At 38.2% G+C, this 16,357-nt stretch overlaps 2 protein-coding genes, 1 long non-coding RNA gene and 1 pseudogene across 4 annotated transcripts; all 4 read left to right on the top strand.

The window, feature by feature from the left end:
* The first annotated feature begins 557 nt into the window (after positions 1–557).
* LOC147944814 (uncharacterized) lies at positions 558–1,390 on the top strand. Its single transcript, XR_015598293.1, has 2 exons — positions 558–793; positions 917–1,390. It is a non-coding gene; the product is annotated as an uncharacterized LOC147944814 (long non-coding RNA).
* Positions 1,391–5,711: 4,321 nt separating this feature from the next.
* LOC147944813 (uncharacterized) lies at positions 5,712–7,240 on the top strand. Its single transcript, XM_087512731.1, has 3 exons — positions 5,712–5,859; positions 6,015–6,284; positions 6,537–7,240. Exons 1-3 carry the CDS (start codon positions 5,712–5,714, stop codon positions 7,238–7,240), a joined length of 1,122 nt encoding a protein of 373 aa, XP_087368857.1.
* A 1,896-nt stretch (positions 7,241–9,136) lies between these two features.
* LOC104787899 (alpha-xylosidase 1) lies at positions 9,137–13,479 on the top strand. Its single transcript, XM_010513556.3, has 3 exons — positions 9,137–9,922; positions 10,011–10,672; positions 11,396–13,479. Exons 1-3 carry the CDS (start codon positions 9,702–9,704, stop codon positions 13,261–13,263), a joined length of 2,751 nt encoding a protein of 916 aa, XP_010511858.2. The 5' UTR covers positions 9,137–9,701; the 3' UTR covers positions 13,264–13,479.
* Positions 13,480–14,436: 957 nt separating this feature from the next.
* Positions 14,437–16,048, top strand: LOC104787898 (CBL-interacting serine/threonine-protein kinase 9-like; annotated as a pseudogene). The gene is made up of 8 exons (XR_015557762.1): positions 14,437–14,617; positions 14,696–14,785; positions 14,897–15,022; positions 15,123–15,230; positions 15,334–15,449; positions 15,540–15,612; positions 15,693–15,766; positions 15,853–16,048. The product of XR_015557762.1 is annotated as a CBL-interacting serine/threonine-protein kinase 9-like (transcript).
* Positions 16,049–16,357: the final 309 nt, after the last annotated feature.

Below are 16,357 nucleotides of genomic sequence, written 5' to 3'. Positions count from 1 at the left end.
CAGACATATATAGTTCAGCAAGATATAGAACATCACCCATGTTGTACGTATAATTAGATTTGTTAAAACAATTAAGAGTAAGGGGTTTATATAGTATAAATAAATTTAAACACATTTTGTGTAATTTAGCAAAATGTTTAAATAGCTTCAAAAGATTATCTATGTAAATAACTGGATCAAAAAAAAATTGTGATAGTGTAATCGATTCAAATCTGCACAAGTCGAGTTGTTTAGAAGTTTTGATTCTTGATATTAGCATCGAAAACAAAATTTATTGAATCTCTTTAACTAACTTTTTACTATGAGTTTACCAAAATGAACACCATATAAAGCCATATAGACTCATATACGATCAAAATGTGATTATATATATCCAAAGAAAAGAAGAAAACGAAATGGTAGTGATCGAGATCTGGAATAGAGATTTGTCTTTATATTTTAATGGGAGAAGGAGAAAGAGCCGAGGCAGAGCAGAGACGGGTGAGACCGTTTTGTGTCCTCGAGAACCACACTTATGCTTTCCCCCATAAAATCCATTTCTTGTCTATCGTCTCTCTACTTCTTTTTAATTTAATAACTACATTACTACTAAATTACTTATTTATTACGGTTCTGCTTTGTTAGTTCAAAAGAGTAAAAACCATACTCGTAAAATAGATATAAAAATTGTGTTTCGTCGGCCGGTGGAGATTTTGAAGAAAGTTAAACCGGTTGATGCCGACAAAAATAACAAGAGAAGATGATTTAAACCGACGATACATTATTGTGTGCTTTTTCAGCCGTCGGCAACGTGGTATACGTATACCTAACTTTTACAAGACCTATATTTGTATTACGTCTTTTTATTTTAGTTGAAAATTATATTTTAGTTTGTTCTTATTATTAGTCTATTTGCTTATTATAATTTTATATGTAGAGTTCAATGTTCGGAGTATGTTTCCAAAAAGAAGCCAGGTGATGGATGCATCTGAAATACAAATTTGGATCTCGTGAATCCTTCACATCATCAATACATGTCGATTAAATTATTTGTAGAGATGAAACAAACTAATGTGATATAGTACTTTAGCTTGTAGACAGTGTGCAACTCCGGAATCGAGACGCTACATGTATGATGATATCGATCTTGGAATCTTCTTCATTTTTTATATTTTTTCTTGCACTACCTTAATTACTCTTGTCGGAACTCCCTACCCAAAACTCAGACTTCGCATCTCGTATGTATTTTGTTTAATAATATCGTTGTCATGGAGTACTATCTATTTCATGCATGGACAGACATTATTTTGTTATTGACACCGGCGGTGAAATAATATAGCATTATTGTAAACGAAGTTTTGTATAATTTAAGACAAATGCATATAAGATTTTAAAATATATAGTTGAACGATCTCAAAACACATATATATATACACTGACAAGTGACAAACTACACTAGTTCAGAAAGTGATGCTACTATATATATAATGCAAAGCTAGTTACATTTTTTTTTAAACCGCATAGTAATTTTGTATATTGGTGGCTAATTTATATGTTTTCGTATTTTAGGTAGTTTTAGAATTTTAATTTATAGTCTACACTCTAGAGACTCTAGAGATGAGGGTTTTAGTAGTTTGATATATTATTTATTATTATCATATATCTTTAATTTAAATTTATTTATAAATGCAAGGATTTCTTAATATATAAAGTTATTTATATATTATTTGTGTCATCTTCACAAAGAAACTAAGCAAATGACAAACTTTGAAGTTGCTAAAGTATTCACCTAGATTGACTTGCACCAACCGTTTCCAGAATTTGTTAACAAAAGATATTGAAAGAGTTCTAACAAAAATACAAAACGCTCTCTGACCCATTTCATGAGGTAGACTTCTTTATCCTGTTTCTTTGATCTCCCTGAGCCGGTGGCGGCCACCGCCGGCGACTCTCTTTCTGATTATGGCCAAGAAAAAGCGTAAATCCGCACTACCTGCTCCTCTCCAGTCACTTTCTCCTCCCGGATCTGCTCCCCCTCTTCTCCCCACCCCAAAATCCAGAATTTGTTAACAAAAGATACTGAAAGAGTTCTAACAAAAAATACAAAACGCTCTCTGACCCATTTCTTGAGGTAGACTTCTTTACCCTGTTTCTTTGACCTCCCTGAGCCGGTGGCGGCCACCGCCGGCGACTCTCTTTCTGATTATGGCCAAGAAAAAGTGTAAATCCGCACTACCTGCTCCTCTCCAGTCACTTTCTCCTCCTGGATCTGCTCCCCCTCTTCTCCCCACCCCAAGAACTAAAGTAGATCTAATTGAAGATAGGGATCAGATCTCACCGCTTCCTCCCACAGTGGTAAAAAATTCAGCATGTCGAAGCCCCTCTCACTTGGGCTGAGCGTACATTTGGCGGACCTTGCTCTCTCAAAAAATGTGGCTCCCCTTTTCTCCTAAAATCAGGTGAGCTCTGTGTCCAAATCCCTAACAAGGTCATTGAGGAAAGTAAACCTCTATGGTAGAGTTTCATTGTCGGGCAATTTTACCGCAAGGCTCCCTCCTTTGGAAAAATTCGAGAATTGGTTAACCTAATTTGAAGCAAGTGGCAGCATGATATCACGGTCACAAAGCTTGACACCCCTAACTCCTTCCTTTTCAAGATCTCCAATGCCTCGACGAGGCAAAGGGTAAAAAAGGAAGGTATTTGGTCTATAGACGGCTCCACCATGTTTGTAGCTGAATGGACTCTGAGGGTTCAACCTTTGAAGCCGTCTCTCAGGACAGCTCCGGTATGGATCGAGCTTCGAAATGTTCCTTTTGAATTGTACAATCCTCTAGCGTTGAGTAGAATTGCAAGTATTGTGGGACATCCTATACGCCTTCACAAAGAAACTGAGCAAATGACAAACTTTGAAGTTGCTAAGGTATTCACTGAGATTGACTTGCACAAGCCGCTTCCAGATTTTTTTAACGCCCAGATCGAATCAGGTGCTACTAGTCGAGTTGCCGTCTCATGTCTGCATCTTCCCCCCATCTGCCCCCTTTATGGCGAAGCAGGACATTCCTCTAAGCATTGTACAAACGCTCCACCTCTTTGTACGCTTTGTAAGAGAGCATTTCACGCTGAGGAAATCTGCCTTTGGAGAAAGGGGAAGGAGAAAGAACCTCTTGTAGCCCAGGTAGTAAATTCAAACATAGCCTCTTATGATTCATGGAATATTCCCAAGGCTACAATCTGGATCAAAAAGGCGTCCAATGGTGCTTCTACTTCAAGGTCCACTGGGAATGAGATTGTTCTAAACTCTTATACCGCAGAAAGCCATGAGGTTATGGAAACTGCACAAGATTGCAACCTTGAAGACTCTTTGCCCCCTCCTGCTCATGTCAAGGAAGTGGAAACGAACAAGGAAGGGGAACCTGAACAAGGAGAGATTGTTGCTACCTCCCCTGGCTGCTCCCCCAAACCACCTTTTGCTCTGGTGCGTTCCTTGGATGAAGATCAAGGGGCATTTACTAAGGTCTTATCAAAGAGTCGAAAGAAGAAAATAAGAGCCAAACTCAAGAATGGCTCTCTTCAAGCGGGAAGGTTTTCCTTCCGTCACTAAATCCGTTTATATCAACAATTTTTTGTGATGCTGATGTTTTGTTGGAATGTAAGAGGGATCAATGATCCAGATAAGCAGCAAAGTTTTAGATCGTGATGCCAACGACAACGTCCAGTTTTTGGATGCCTTTTGGAGACTCACGTCTTAGAACACAACGGGCAGACGGTAATGAAAAAGATTCTGCCGGGATGGAGTCTTATCTCAAATTACGAACACTCTCATATAGGGAGAATTTGGGTTGTATCTAGTAAAGTTGTGAAGGTTACTCCTTATAAGAAGACCCGACAACATATCACGTGTGGGATATCTTGGCCTGAAAAGGAGATAAATTTCACAGCTTCTTTTGTCTATGGAGCTAATTTACGAAATGATCGCCTAGCTCTATGGAAAGATCTCATGGATATGTCACTACACACCCCTCTGCGAGGTCTTCCTTGGCTTGCTATTGGAGATTTCAATCAGACACTTTTACCTGAGGAACACTCATGAGGTGAAGATTTTGCAGTTTTCTCTGGAGGCTGTCGAGAACTTCAAAAATGCATGGATGATTCCGGTTTGATGGACTTTCCAGCTCATGGTCCTCTTTTTACTTGGTGGAATCATCAACAGAGAACTCCTATAGCGGAAAAGCTTGATAGAATTTTGGGCAATTTTTACTGGTTTGAACAGTTTTCGAATGCTATAGCTACTTATGAGGAACCTTTATTCTTTGATCACGCTTCTTGTTGTATCATATTCCAAGAGAGAGGTCCTAAGCCCATCAGACCTTTCAGGTTCAACCACCACTTAATGCAGCATGAGCAGTTCCTTCTCCTAGTTCAAGACAGTTGGTCCTCCATGGAGGTCTCTGGATCTCAAATGCTGCAGATAAACAAAAAGCTCAAACTCCTTAAGGGAAAACTTAGAGAGTTAATCAGATCAGCATTCTCAGGTATTGAGAACAGAGTGCGAGTAGCTTTAGCTGATCTGCGAGCAGCTCAGAGAGTCCTCCTCACCTCTCCAACCCCAGAACTAGCCGAAGCCAAAAGGAAAACTTACCTTCATTTGTAAAAACTGTCTGCTGTAGAGGCTATCTTCCTTCGCCAGAAGTCAGGACTAAAGTGGATTTCAGACGGTGATGAGAACACTAGTTACTTTCACAAGTCAATGTCATAAACAATGCATTCCATGGAATTAAGAGATTGCGTCTTGAAGATGGATCAGTAATCACAGACAATACTCTGATCAAAAATGCATGTGTGGAGTCCTATTCTTCCCTCTTTGGTTTACAAAGTACCATCCCTTGCCTCCGAGCCTCCATTCAAACTGTCCATCCTTTCAGGTGTTCAGAAACTCAGAAAGCCTGTCTAGAAAGAGGTTTTACTGCTTCTGAGATTAAGGCAGAATTATTTGCCCTACCTAGTGATAAAGTCCCTGGCCCAGATGGTTTCACTGGAGAATTCTTCAAGAACTGTTGGAGCATCGTGGGGGAAGAGGTTACATCAGCAGTTTAGGCTTTCTTCACTCAAGAAAAAATGGAACCTAGTTGGAACTCGACGGTTGTATCTATGATCGCAAAGACTACAACTGCTGAAGAGGTTTCAGATTATAAACCTATCTCGTGTCTGAATGTGATTTACAAGGTAATAAGCAAACTGTTAGCGAGAAGGATACATAACATTTTGCCAATGATGATCCAGGAAAACCAAACTGCTTTCATTAAGGAGAGACAGATTGTGGAGAATGTTCTTCTAGCTTCAGAACTTGTCCAAGGCTATAATAACAGTGGAATCTCCAAACGTGGTATGCTCAAGATTGATCTTAAAAAAGCTTTTGACTCTATTGAATGGAGTTTTATTCTGGATATCTTGCATGCGACAAACTTCCCAAGTAAGTTCATTCTTTGGATCAGTCAATGTATCAAAACAACTAGGTTCCCAATCTCAGTTAACGGGGAGCTTTGTGGTTACTTTAAAGGCAGGAAAGGTTTAAGGCAAGGAGACCCACTCTCTCCTTACCTCTTTGTTATTGGCATGGATATCTTCTCACGGCTCCTAGACCTGCGGTTCCAGTTGGGTCAGATAGGCTATCATCCCAAGGCGACAAATCCAAACGTTACTCACCTAATCTTCGCTGATGATGTAATGATGTAATGGTATTCTTTGACGGCGAATACTCATCCTTGAGGGCTATTGTCAACTTGTTAGACTATTTTTCCGGAATCTTGGGTCTAGTCTTAAACAAGAACAAATCTGAGCTGTTCCTAGCTGGCTCCACCTTGGCAGATCAAAGTAGAGCAAGTTTGGATTTTGTTTCTCTATTGGATCCCTTCCGGTTAAGTATCTTGGTCTCCCTCTGCTCCCAAACCCTCTCACCCGTTCTGATTGTGAGTCGCTGGTGCAAAGGATCAGAAATAAGCTTCAATCTTGGAAAAATAAACACCTTTCTTATGCAGGGGGATTACAGTTGTTAACCTCTGTTATTCAGAATATCACTGCCTACTGGTGTGCAGCTTTTATCCTCCCGATAAAGTACATTAAAGATATTGAAAAACTTTACCGCAGATTTTTGTGGTCAGGTGCATCTGACATCCCCAAAAAAGCAAAGGTCAGTTGGAGAATAGCTTGTACCCCTAAAGCAGAAGGCGGTCTAGGGCTAAAGGACTTAAGAGTGTGGAACAAGATTTTTGGCCTAAAGCTAATATGGCAGTTATTCTCTCTCTCGGGTTCTCTTTGGGTGGTTTGGTGCAGGAACCATAAGCTGAGAAGAAAGTGTTTTTGGAAACTCTCCTCTTCGAACCATGGGTCTTCTATGTGGAAGCAGTTGCTTAAGCTTCGGGACATAGCAAAAACGTTCCTCTCATGCAAAATTAGAGATGAGAAATCTTGTTCTTTTTGGTTTGATAAATGGACTCCTTTTGGAGATCTGTTTACATTTCTGGGACCTGATGCACATCTTTGACTTGGTCTACCTTCAGACTCTACGGTGGCACAAGCTCGAGCAAGACATGGGTGGATCTTTATAGGAGCTCGAAATCACAACGAGGAACTGTTACTGAGCCACCTCACAGAGGTTGATCTAAGTGATGGCGTCAAGGATACCTATCTCTGGGCTAGGCCAAACGGTGGTGCACAAGACCGATTTAGCTTTGCCGAAACATGGAACCTTCTAAAGCCTCCATCCACGGAGGTCACTTGGCACAAACAAGTGTGGTTCTCAGGTCATGTACCTAAGCACGCTTTCATTATGTGGCTCTGCTGTCTAGATAGACTCCCAGCACTGTCTCGACTCAGAAACTGGGATTTGATAGAGGATGATTCTGGTTACTTATGTGAAATCTATTTCGAGACAAGAGATCATCTCTTCTTGCAATGTCCATATGCTTATGACCTCTGGAGGTGGTGTCTTTCTAAGATGACACTCCCTTTCGTGGGCTTCAACACATGGGATCGGCTGCTCCTATGGCTCCAATCTTCCCCAAATGATCACAAACTGACTACCCTGAAGCTTATTCTAGCGCACACAGTTATTTATACTCTTTGGCATGAAAGAAATGTTCGTGTTTTCACTTGTACCCGCACTCCAGTTGAAGGTCTTTTCAACCAGATCGACAGGAGGATACGTGACATCTGCCTGGCAAGAAGCCGCTACCCAAAGCTTCAGGATCTTCTCTTAGTTTGATTTCGTTCTCTCTCTCCCTCTTAACTCTGATTATCGCTTATTTATTATATTGGTTCTAGTACCGGGCTTGTTCACCCCGGAGGTCGTTGTCGTTTTATTAGGCATTCTTATATCTAAACTACGTACTTCTATATGATGTTATAAAACAAGAAATTTTAAGAAAAAAAAAATTTATTTGTGTCATACTAACTATTTTTACTTATATCATATTAGCGATAAATAAATTTATTCTTTAAGACTCAAGACTATTTTAAAACTTTTACTTTTGGGTTTCTTTTTTAGAAATCGAATCTTAAAACTAAATTAGAAACTTTTCGAAGACGAAAGAGTTCCACATAGTCTAGTTAGATGTTAACGTATATATTTGTTTTGTTGAAAACGTTAATAAATTATAGAAGCGTTATGAAAATTTATCTTGTTTTTCCTTTGATGGAAAACAGGTCAGGCCTTTTTCACCCACGAATATTTCATGATATTTTGATAATGAAATTGTAAGAGTATAGGAAAAAAGAGAATAAAATGTGTAAGGACATAACTAACGTAGAAATTGAGCAGACATAGGAAATTAGTTTGGGAAGCGAGAATCACGCTTCAATTTAGAGACCGAGAGAGATTGAGATGTATGGAACCAGCCACGTTGAAACATATCACTCCTTTGGATTTTTTTCTTTTTTCTTTTTCTGCTTTATTAAATCAATATTTTTTCTTTCACAAAATTCAGTCTATTTCTAAGTTTATTGCTTTATTGGTCATCGCATTAATTCTCAAACAACGTAATAACAAGATATCTCTGGTCCATGTGATCATATCAAGATATTGTATAAAAAGTTGGAGAAAAAAAATCAAAAATAAAAAAACTTGTGTAATAGTTTAATGGTGAAAATATAATTTAAAATTTTTAACTAATATACAAACATTGTAATCTATAAATTGTCATAACATTTAAATAAACTTAAGTTATGCATATATGTGAATATATCTAATAAATTGAAACAAGGAAAATACTTCCTATGTCCTCAGTTACACGATTTTTTAAGTAAAATCACAAAGTTCATAAATCATATTTTTTTGTTATTTAACATAGGAGATAGGACATAGAATGTATTTATTTGAATATCCTAATTATAATACATTACATTGTATTTTAGGCTAATGGTGAATAACTCCAACTTTCTAAGTTCTTCTTCTAAAAGAAAAGCTTTTTTTATCCTTTTTTTTTTAAAAAAACGCCAATGCCTTTTTGGATTCATTACTATTTTACACTTTTATTTTTTTTACACTTAAATCATATAGTAATGCCTTTTTGGATTCATTACTATTTTACACTTTTATTTTTTTTACACTTAAATCACACAGTAATTAACTCAGGTCAGCACATTAACAAGCTCGAAAAAACAATCTGTAGAATTTTGAAAGATTTTAGTAAGTTTTTAGGAGAGTTGATTGTGTTTTAGAGTTTTTGTATTTTAAGAAAAGAAAATAAAATGTGATTCTGTAAGATTTGACTATTAAATTTTGGGTGATTTTAAAATATTTTACAACATAATACCAAAAGAAAATTAGATCAATAGTTGGAGCTATGTCCTCAGTTCATGTACGATGGTGATATATATATATATATATATATATATATATATATATTTTTTTTTTTTGTGTCCAAATAATAATCTGATCGAACTCTCTATGAGCTCAAGGGAGATTACTTATATCCAGAAACTGATCCAAACCAATAGAATTTATTATCCCTTTACTCTGCCTCTGATGATGCTGCGGCAAACCCAGAAAATTCGACGGCTCAGATTGAGACCGGTAGAGAAGGTGGCTGTTGATTGGTGGGGGTTTTTGACTTCAAAATCTTCAGTTTTTTTTCTCTGAAATCTTCAAAATTCCATCTCTATAGGTATGATTTTGATTGTCATATTTTTCAACTAAAAACAAAAGAATGTCTCTTAAAATCATTCAAAGTCGGAAGTTTTAAAAAAATTGTGAATATTGAATAACAAGAGATTTTAAATAGATTTTAAAAATTACTGATTGAATAACAAAATAATTTTGTATTATTTTAAAAGATTTTACATAATCTTAAGTTGAATAACATAGGATTTCAGAAGATTTTTAAAAATTCTTTTTTTTTTTTTTTGTCAACAATCCTCAATTGAATAACAAAGAATTTTTAAAATACTCTAAAATAACATGTCAAATTCAATACCCCTTGACACTTTTATCTTTACGGTTGGGCTAAACCGATTTACTGAAACGGTTCTTGTAAATTATTAAAATGAACAGCAAAAAAAAATCATTTTCTACTATTTATATCCCCTCGTTTAGTGTTCACAAAACTTATCAATAACTAAGCCTAAAAAGAGGGTTGGTTCTTTAAACCCCTCCCTCCCTCTCTCTCTCACCCCATTCAGTACACCACAGTGTAAACTGTAGAGTGTTAGACTAGAAACTAGTAACCATGGCCATGGCCTCTTCTTCTCTAGCTTTTTCTCTTTCTCTTCTTCTTCTAGCTTTAATCCTCTGTTTCTCACCCACCCAATCCTCCAACACCATCGGCAAAGGCTACCGTTTGGTCTCAATCGAAGAGTCTCCAGATGGTGGCTTCATTGGTTACCTCCAAGTCAAACAAAAGAACAAAATCTACGGCTCTGATATCACCACTCTTCGTCTCTTCGTCAAGTAAGCAACCATTCACAACTAAAATCCTCTGTTACGCTCCCTACACATCTCTTCTTGATTTCTAACCGTTGGATTTGGTTTCTTACAGGCACGAAACAGATTCACGTCTCCGTGTTCACATCACGGACGCAAGAAAACAACGATGGGAAGTCCCCTACAACCTCCTCCCACGAGAACAGCCACCACCGCTCGGCAAAGCCATCGGAAAATCAAGAAAGTCTCCGATTACAGTTCAAGAAATCTCCGGATCAGAGCTCATCTTCAGTTTCACAACAGATCCGTTCACTTTCGCCGTGAAACGTAGATCTAACCACCAAACACTCTTCAACTCCACAAGCTCACTTGTGTTCAAAGACCAATACCTAGAGATCTCGACTTCTTTACCTAAAGACGCATCGCTCTACGGTTTAGGTGAAAACTCACAAGCCAACGGTATCAAACTCGTACCTAACGAGCCTTACACTCTTTACACTGAAGACGTTTCAGCTATTAATCTCAACACTGATCTTTACGGTTCTCACCCCATGTATATGGATCTGAGGAACGTTGGAGGTAAAGCTTTTGCTCATGCTGTGTTGTTGCTTAACAGTAATGGTATGGATGTGTTCTACAGAGGTGACTCTTTGACGTATAAAGTCATCGGAGGTGTTTTTGATTTCTATTTCATCGCCGGACCTTCGCCGTTGAATGTTGTTGATCAGTATACTCAGTTAATCGGACGGCCTGCTCCAATGCCGTACTGGTCTTTAGGTAAAAGTTTCATTTATTGCTCTGTTTTTTTGGTTGTTGCATCTCTCTCTCTCTGTCTCTTTTGTCTTAATGTTTGGTGCTAACTTAATACGGTAGGATTAGTGAATCTGTTTGTGGTCCTGTGGTGTTTAAGTATTAGTCAATGTCTTAATGAAGAGTATTAGTATAAAGATTCAGGTTCCTATGAACTTTGACTAAAGTCAAATAAAGAGTCACGTGAAAATAGATTTTGTGTATCATTCATTTGTAGTACCAAAACGGAGTGATTGAAATTAGTTAATTAATGGTCTATTAAATTAGTATTAAGTGTTGTTGTTACAGTTTTGGAATGCCACATTTTTTTCATTGTAAAGAGTATCTGATTTTTTTTTTTCCGACACAACTTTTAAAAAGCTTTACCCCTTTTTTTGTGGGAGATATTGCAAACAGTGAAAAGTCTCGCTTTCTAATTGTGGGTTTTTTTTGGTCAATTAAAAGATAAGATCAACAAATGGCCTTTGCTTTCCTCTTTTGTGATCATTTTGCTTGTGTGGGGTTGGAAAAAATGATTTAAATGCGATTTTATTTGGCCCTTATAAGATCTTGGGATTGGACCATTGTAGCCATGGACCACGGTTCTTGAAAATGAATGCGAATCTTGATTTTGGCCATGTGATAGATTTATAGCACATCTTTGATTTTACTATTCTCTTTTATTTATTTCTTGATTTTGTGTTGTTGTAGGGTTTCATCAATGTAGATGGGGATACCGTAATCTATCAGTTGTTGAAGATGTGGTGGACAATTACAAAAAGGCTAAGATCCCTCTTGATGTGATTTGGAACGATGATGATCACATGGATGGTCACAAAGATTTCACTTTGAATCCTATAGCTTACCCTCGTGCTAAGCTATTGGCCTTCTTGGACAAAATCCACAAGATCGGTATGAAGTACATTGTGATTAATGATCCTGGTATTGGTGTCAACGCTAGCTACGGTACATACCAAAGAGCCATGGCAGCCGATGTGTTTATCAAGTATGAAGGAAAGCCTTTCTTGGCTCAAGTGTGGCCTGGTCCGGTTTACTTCCCTGATTTCCTTAACCCGAAGACGGTTTCTTGGTGGGGCGATGAAATCAAACGTTTCCATGATTTAGTCCCCATTGATGGTCTTTGGATCGACATGAACGAGGTGTCCAACTTCTGTTCTGGTTTGTGTACAATTCCACAAGGGAAGCAGTGTCCTAGTGGGGAAGGACCTGGTTGGGTTTGTTGCTTGGACTGCAAGAATATAACCAAGACGAGATGGGATGATCCTCCTTACAAGATCAATGCTACTGGAGTTGTAGCTCCCGTTGGGTTCAAGACTATTGCCACAAGTGCTACTCATTACAATGGTGTTCGTGAGTACGATGCTCACAGTATCTATGGATTCTCTGAGGCTATTGCCACTCATAAGGCCTTACTTGATGTTAAAGGCAAACGTCCCTTCATATTGTCACGGTCCACTTTCGTTGGTTCGGGTCAATACGCTGCTCATTGGACCGGAGATAACCAAGGAACATGGCAGAGCTTGCAAGTGTCTATCTCAACCATGTTGAACTTTGGTATATTCGGAGTTCCAATGGTTGGTTCAGACATTTGTGGATTCTACCCTCAACCAACAGAGGAACTCTGTAACCGTTGGATTGAAGTTGGTGCGTTTTATCCATTTTCAAGAGATCATGCCAACTACTACTCGCCAAGACAAGAGCTTTACCAATGGAACACAGTTGCGGATTCTGCTCGTAACGCTCTTGGTATGAGATACAAGATCCTTCCTTTCCTCTACACACTCAACTACGAAGCTCATATGACCGGTGCACCAATCGCTAGACCGCTCTTCTTCTCGTTCCCTGACTACACCGAGTGTTACGGCAACAGCAGACAGTTCTTGCTTGGAAGCAGCTTCATGATATCCCCGGTTCTTGAAAAAGGCAAAACAGAGGTAGAAGCATTGTTCCCACCAGGTTCTTGGTACCACATGTTCGACATGACTCAAGCCGTTGTGTCCAAGAGCGGGAAGCGTGTAACTCTCCAAGCTCCTTTGAACTTCGTGAACGTTCATCTTTACCAAAACACTATATTACCAATGCAACAAGGCGGGTTGATTTCCAAAGACGCGAGAACCACACCGTTTAGTCTCGTCATCACTTTCCCTGCAGGAGCTTCTGAAGGTTACGCTACTGGGAAACTTTACCTAGACGAAGACGAGCTTCCGGAGATGAAGCTAGGAAACGGACAGTCCACGTACGTTGACTTCTACGCTTCGGTCGGAAACGGAACAGTGAAGATGTGGTCACAAGTTAAAGAAGGGAAGTTTGCGTTGAGCAAAGGATGGGTGATTGAGAGAGTGAGTGTTTTGGGACTTAAAGGAACAGGACAAGCTACTGATATTCAAATCAATGGAAGCCCAATGACGGAGAAGATTGAGGTAAGCTCAAAGGAGCATACTTATGTGATTGGTCTGGAAGATGAAGAAGAGAACAAGAGTGTGATGGTTGAGATTGCTGGACTTGAGATGTTAGTTGGTAAGGACTTCAATATGTCCTGGAAAATGGGTATGCATTAATAATTTACATGTGAGAGAGTTTGGTAAAATTATTGAGGAGGAGAATGAGATTATTTAAGAACAAAAGGTATGCTCAATTCTTTTTCTACATTTCGGATTATAAGAAAGAAAAAAAAATATTAGAGGTTTGGTTTTTTTAGATTGTGTCTGTGTCTTTTTTATTAGAAGATGTTTTTAGTCTGAATAAAAATTGGAAGCATAAGTACTATTACTATCTTTTGGCCTTTGAGTTTGTGATTTTTTTCCTGACGATTAGATAAGTTTTTGTGAATTCCCAAAATGTTTCAGACTACAGAGGACCATATATGTTTTTTGTCGACATATCTTTCTACAAGATCGATGCAGAGAAATTGGGATTTTCGAAAAAGTCATATCTCGTATAGTTTTGTTTCACACATTTCAGCGAGGTTGGGCTTTGGGTTTAGGTTTGGACACTAATCATAGACTTTGGAGTTTCAGCACCCGACCACAACTAATTAGGATCCATAAAATACAGCTAAAAATAACACAAGTTACATAAGACTATACAAATAACAAACCATAATCTATAAAGTAGACTTTGCTCATTCCTTGTGCTGCCACCTCAGCATACCAATGTGTGTAATAAGGCCTTAACAAATCGAGTTAGCCCATTTTCGTTCTCGATTATTTCCTTTTTCTGTGTTTCCAAGCCCAGTTCATATTTTCTCTCAGGACCCAAATATCATTATCCGTTTGCTTTGTTCTCCAAATAAACCCTTTCTGCACGAATGTCTTCTCCACCGTCTTCTGCTGTGCGACCTCAACCTCCCCGTCTTCATGTTTCCTCCCTTCTATCGTTATCGTTTGGTTTACCTCTGAAACCGTCTAATCTGTCCTTCAATACTTTCTCTTTCAATAGTAGTCCCACTACTTCTCATTCAATTTTGTGTTCCGCTTAATCATTCCTTTAATGTTTTCTCTATAAATAGTAGTCCCACTACTTGTCATTCAATTTCTGGTATTTCAATTCCTATATAACGCCATCTTCTCCAATTTCATTCTTTTTACAATTCCTCCAATATCTGAAATTTCTATTATCTATTATGGATTCTAATGTTCTTTCATTCGCTAATCTGAAGGCCGGACGCCTACACCAACAGATTATAGGGAGGATGCAAAGCATATAAAGTGTTCTGTATGCGCTCCAAAGATAGAATCATATATAGGCTCTAATTTCGAGGGCATATTTGTTTAACTTGCGGGCAGGTTTTGTCGGACAAAGGCTATGACGGAGCAGCAGCAGATATCTGGTCTTGTGGTGTAATTCTATATGTGCTCATGGCTGGTTACTTGCCTTTTGATGAAGCCTAATCTCATGACATTATACAAACGTGTAAGTTTTCTCTTCCTCTGCTTCTTCTTACTTACTTTTCCTCAGTACTTTCTTAATCTCATCTTTGGTGTACTTCAGATATGCAAGGCTGAGTTTAGCTGCCCACCATGGTTCTCTCCAGGTGCCAAGAGAGTCATTAAGCGTATTCTCGAACCCAGCCCTGTAACCGTAAGCACCTCTTACATGAATGCATAACTTGAGATGTGTCAACCATAAGATCAAATGGTCTAAAATGTGCAAGAGCTTAACAATACTTCTTTTTTTCTGTCTGTATTGCAGAGAATAAGTATTGCAGAGTTACTAGAAGATGAATGGTTCAAGCAAGGATACAAGCCGCCATCATTTGATCAAGATGATGAGGACATCACCATAGATGATGTTGATGCTGCTTTCAGTAACTCCAAGGTAAAAAAAAACCATCCGCGCCATTTTCCCAATATTCTTTGTAGTTCATTTACAGTAAAGCAACTAATACTACTCTGCTGTGCATGTGTTGTTACTATAGGAATGTCTTGTGACAGAGAAGAAGGAGAAACCGGTATCCATGAACGCTTTCGAACTTATCTCTAGCTCAAGAGAGTTCAGTCTTGAAAACTTGTTTGAGAAGCAAGCCGTACGAACTCTTTTTCTACTTACTATTTGTTTCGATTGTCTAATATTATCATATGCATATATGGGGTAGTCTAACTAAAGCTGTTCTTTTATTGGTGTTGCAGCAACTTGTGAAGAGAGAGACGCGGTTTACATCTCAACGATCTGCGAGTGAGATAATGTCGAAAATGGAAGAAACAGCAAAGCCATTAGGCTTCAATGTCGTAAAGACAACTACAAGGTTTGTTTGTTCGTCTTCTTTATTTTGTCTGTGTCAAATTATGTCTTTGTAGCTCCAACATTATAAAACATTTGTTTGATAAAATCGCAGATAAAAATGAAAGGAGACAAAAGTGGTAGTAAAGGTCAGCTCTCCGTAGCTACAGAGGTAAGAAGAAAGATAGGTTTTGGTGATAACAACACTCCGGTTTGGTGAATACTGTTGTTTATCTAACTGTTTTGGTTTGGTCATCGATTTAATAAGTGTTTGAAGTTGCGCCATCGTTGCATGTGGTAGAGCTTAGGAAAACCGGCGGTGATACCCTTGAGTTTCACAAGGTAAATGTTTCAGTTCAATCTTTATCCGGTTCAGATCCGGTTAACACCTCGAGTAATTGGTTTATGTTTGAAATTATTTTTTGCAGTTCTACAAAAACTTCTCATCTAGATTAAAGGATGTAGTCTGGAATACTGATGCAGCCTCTGAAGAACATAAGCAATAAGATATAATAACAAATTGTTTATCAATTCAGATTTTTTTAAAAATTAAAGTCGAACTTGTATAATGAATAATTGGTAAAATTTGGAGTTGGCAAAACTAAAATATATTGCTAACAAAAAGAAGCCGAACTTATTAGAAGTGGGCTTATATGGAGGAGGTATAGATCCATAAGTTAGCCTTAGCCATATGCGATCTTCCTCAAAACTCGGTTTTGGCTTACTTTTATGTTCGACTCAAACGTCCAAGTCAAACAGTTAAATTAGTCAAACGTCCAATAAATGAAAGGGATCGTTGCGTCATAGTCGGGAAGTTCACTAATCGAGTATTGTTGAAACAATATTGTCACTTTATGGCTACGGTTTTGGCAAGTGGCAACGATTCACACTTCACAATAACACAATACCGATATGGAATACAATGATAACAAA

The sequence above is a fragment of the Camelina sativa genome, chromosome 5 (assembly GCF_030686135.1).
Source record: "Camelina sativa cultivar CO46 ecotype springtype chromosome 5, ASM3068613v1".
Classification (NCBI taxonomy): domain Eukaryota; kingdom Viridiplantae; phylum Streptophyta; class Magnoliopsida; order Brassicales; family Brassicaceae; genus Camelina; species Camelina sativa.
This window is presented reverse-complemented; position numbering and strand designations above follow the sequence as displayed.